At 53.4% G+C, this 2,888-nt stretch overlaps 1 protein-coding gene across 1 annotated transcript; it reads left to right on the top strand.

Moving 5' to 3' along the window:
* Positions 1-353: 353 nt before the first annotated feature.
* Positions 354-1,607, top strand: LOC9655146. The gene has a single exon (XM_002963571.2). It carries the CDS (start codon positions 354-356, stop codon positions 1,605-1,607), a length of 1,254 nt encoding a protein of 417 aa, XP_002963617.2.
* The last annotated feature ends 1,281 nt before the right edge of the window (positions 1,608-2,888 follow it).

Below are 2,888 nucleotides of genomic sequence, written 5' to 3'. Positions count from 1 at the left end.
ATCGTTGAGCTATAAAAAGCTAAGTGAAAAGTCTCAAAAGTCCACCAAGAACTTTCCACTGCATGCACTAAAAAAGAAAGAGTGTGCGCTGGGAGGATAAGAGGAACGGTCGCAATAAGGCAATGATCTGGAGTACTAGTCGGGGGGATCTTGGGCACAGCAAAACTGGGCTGGCCGGCTGACATCAGCTTGGACCCGAAATTTTTTTCTGAAGGTTCAAAAGCTCTATGCGACCGAGATCTTGAGCAAAAGTAACTGGGCAAGAGGGAAGCTCCACTTTAGTTGGAAGACCAAGCTCGCTGGCCAGAGAAACGCCCAAGAAAGGAAGTGCAAAGCTTGAAGCAAAGATCACGATGTTCAAAGGTAAAAAACCACTGCTCTGGACGGCTAGGATACGACCGGGAGGAGAAGAAGGGACGGAGGAGATGGTGGACATGCGGCGGAACAAGATGGGAGGAATCGGGAGCGGCTGGAATCCCGAGACAACGGCTAGACGGCAAATGAATGCAGGTGCGGGAAATCCAAGGAAGGAGTTAATAGGGGGGAAAGGCGGAATAACTGTCAAGATCATAGCAAATCGGGAGAAAAACAAGGACAGTAACAACGTCATCAACACGCAGCGAGTGGGAATTAAAGCGACCAAGCAGGTCACAGTCGGAAGGGAGGGGAAGAAGGACAAGGCGACACGTGGAGATGCATGGGGGGAAAATCCATGCATGAAATCCAAGGGAGAGATGCGTGGCGGGGTAATGTCCGAGGAGAAGCCGAGGAATCCAAGAAAACAAGCATGTGCATTAGATACATGGACAGGGAAGGGGGAAGAAAAACGTGGAGGAGCGAGCAGCAAATGGCGGAATGACAAGTGGCAGCTAGGGTCAGCGTTATTTAAAGGGGACTTGTCAATCCGGAGGGCATTGTTTGCGGTAAAAAATGAAGGGCAGCGTGAAGACAAAAGCAATGCGGTAAGCGAGAGGAAAAGGAAAGACAAGGAGGAGAAATCTCCAAAAGGGAAGAGGGTTGTGGACAAAGTGGAGGGAACAGAAGAGAAGGAAAAGGGGGAAAAAGTAGGTGAGGGGAGGAGAGGAACACAAGATTCAGAAGGGAAAAAGCAAAAAGAGGAAGACACGGGGGGAAATATGCCACGAGCAAGGACAATGGCGAGGATGAGTACTGCAGGCAGGAGAGCCCAAGGGGTGCAGCTGCCGGAAGTACTCAATCCAGAAGAGGTGCTGGTAGGAGAAGTCTCGCTAGTCAATGTAGAAAACAAGGGAAAAGAGGATTCAAGCGAGGAAGAGGGAGCACCACTCACAAGAGTGCCTAGAAGAAACATCACCAATGAATCGCCAGGGGCGGGGGAGGAAAGCGCAGCGGCAAGGGCAGAAAAAGAAGTCAGCGGGAAGGAAGTGTGGGTAGGATCCCCGACCGGGGTCAAGCGAAGGGTCAAGATGTGCTGTCCACTGGACAAGGGCCCTCCTTGTTTCAAGGCAATCAGGGAAGCCAATGCAAGAAAAGAACAAGAAGCCAGACGACTGGTAGAAGAGGAAGCAAAGCGGCTGCTGGAAGAAGAAGCTGAGAGGGAAAAGGCCATCAAGGAAAGGCAGCAATAGGAAGCCAGACAGGAGAGACCGAATGAGATGGAACAGGTGGCACGAACATATGAAGCGCAAATTGGACAGGAACTCTAGGGTAGGATAAGGGATGATAAGGGAAAAGGGAAGTGGGATGAGGTGAGACAATGGGAAGCATCATCGTCAAGAGGGGTCCGGGAAGAGCTCACGCCAGAAGTAGTGATATCCACGGATGGAAAGCAAGAACCGGAGACAGGATACCCGAAGGTACTGCCGCAGTACTCGAAAATGTCTGTATGCTCGGATGCACCCATAGTCCCATTCGGGCCACCTCCAGTGAAGATCAAGGAGATAATGCCACCAAGGAAGCCCATGAGAATGCCACATGGGCCAGCACACGATGTGTTGGAAGTAGACCCAGAAGAATTCATAGAGGAATTAAACTGTGAGACACAAAATCCCTAGGCCCCAAAGTGGAGCCGGAAGGGTGCCACATGGTAGTGGCCGAAGCGAGAGCCAAACGAGCGTAACACGTTTGGACCAAAAGCTCCGACTTGAAAAGTCAAGAGCGGGAGTGGAACTCCCAACGAAGTGCTCGAGGAACGAGCACGAAGCGAGCAAAAGGCGAGGCTCCAAAAAGGGACCCAAAAGGACCAACACATGACACGTGGGAGTGTCTGAGATGGAGTCCGAAGTGGAGTCCTAGGTGGACCCGAGTTGGAGTCCGAGATGGAGTCCGAGATGGACCCGAGATGGACCCGAAATGGAGTCCGAGATGGAGTCCAAGATGGAGTCCGAGATGGACCCGAGATGGAGTCCGAGATGGAGTCCGAGATGGAGTCCGAGATGGACCCGAGATGGACCCGAAATGGAGTCCGAGATGGAGTCCGAGATGGACCCGAAATGGAGTCCGAGATGGAGTCCGAGATGGACCCGAGATGGAGTCCGAGATGGAGTCCGAGATGGACCCGAGATGGACCCGAGATGGAGTCCGAGATGGAGTCCGAGATGGAGTCCGAGATGGAGTCCGAGATGGAGTCCGAAGTCGAGACCGAGACCGGGACCGAGACCGAGACCGAGACCGAGACCGAGATCGGGACCGAGACCGAGACCGAGCCCGAGCCCGAGTCCGAATCCGAATCCGAGTCCGAGTCCGAGTCCGAGTCCGAGTCCGGAGCCTAAGAGGGTGAAAGCCCAAAGCGTTCGTCTCCCAGACCCTGGGGGGTTTGGTGAGCTCCAAAAGTATAGTAGGGGGAGGACTGCAGTGGAGCCAGTTTGGCCAGGAAAGGCCAGTTTGGCCCAGGAAGGCCGGACCCAGTG

Source organism: Selaginella moellendorffii, unplaced genomic scaffold, assembly GCF_000143415.4.
Source record: "Selaginella moellendorffii unplaced genomic scaffold, v1.0 SELMOscaffold_3, whole genome shotgun sequence".
Lineage (NCBI taxonomy): Eukaryota > Viridiplantae > Streptophyta > Lycopodiopsida > Selaginellales > Selaginellaceae > Selaginella > Selaginella moellendorffii.
The sequence above is the reverse complement of the archived record's forward strand: the minus strand, read 5'-3'. Positions and strand labels throughout refer to the sequence as shown.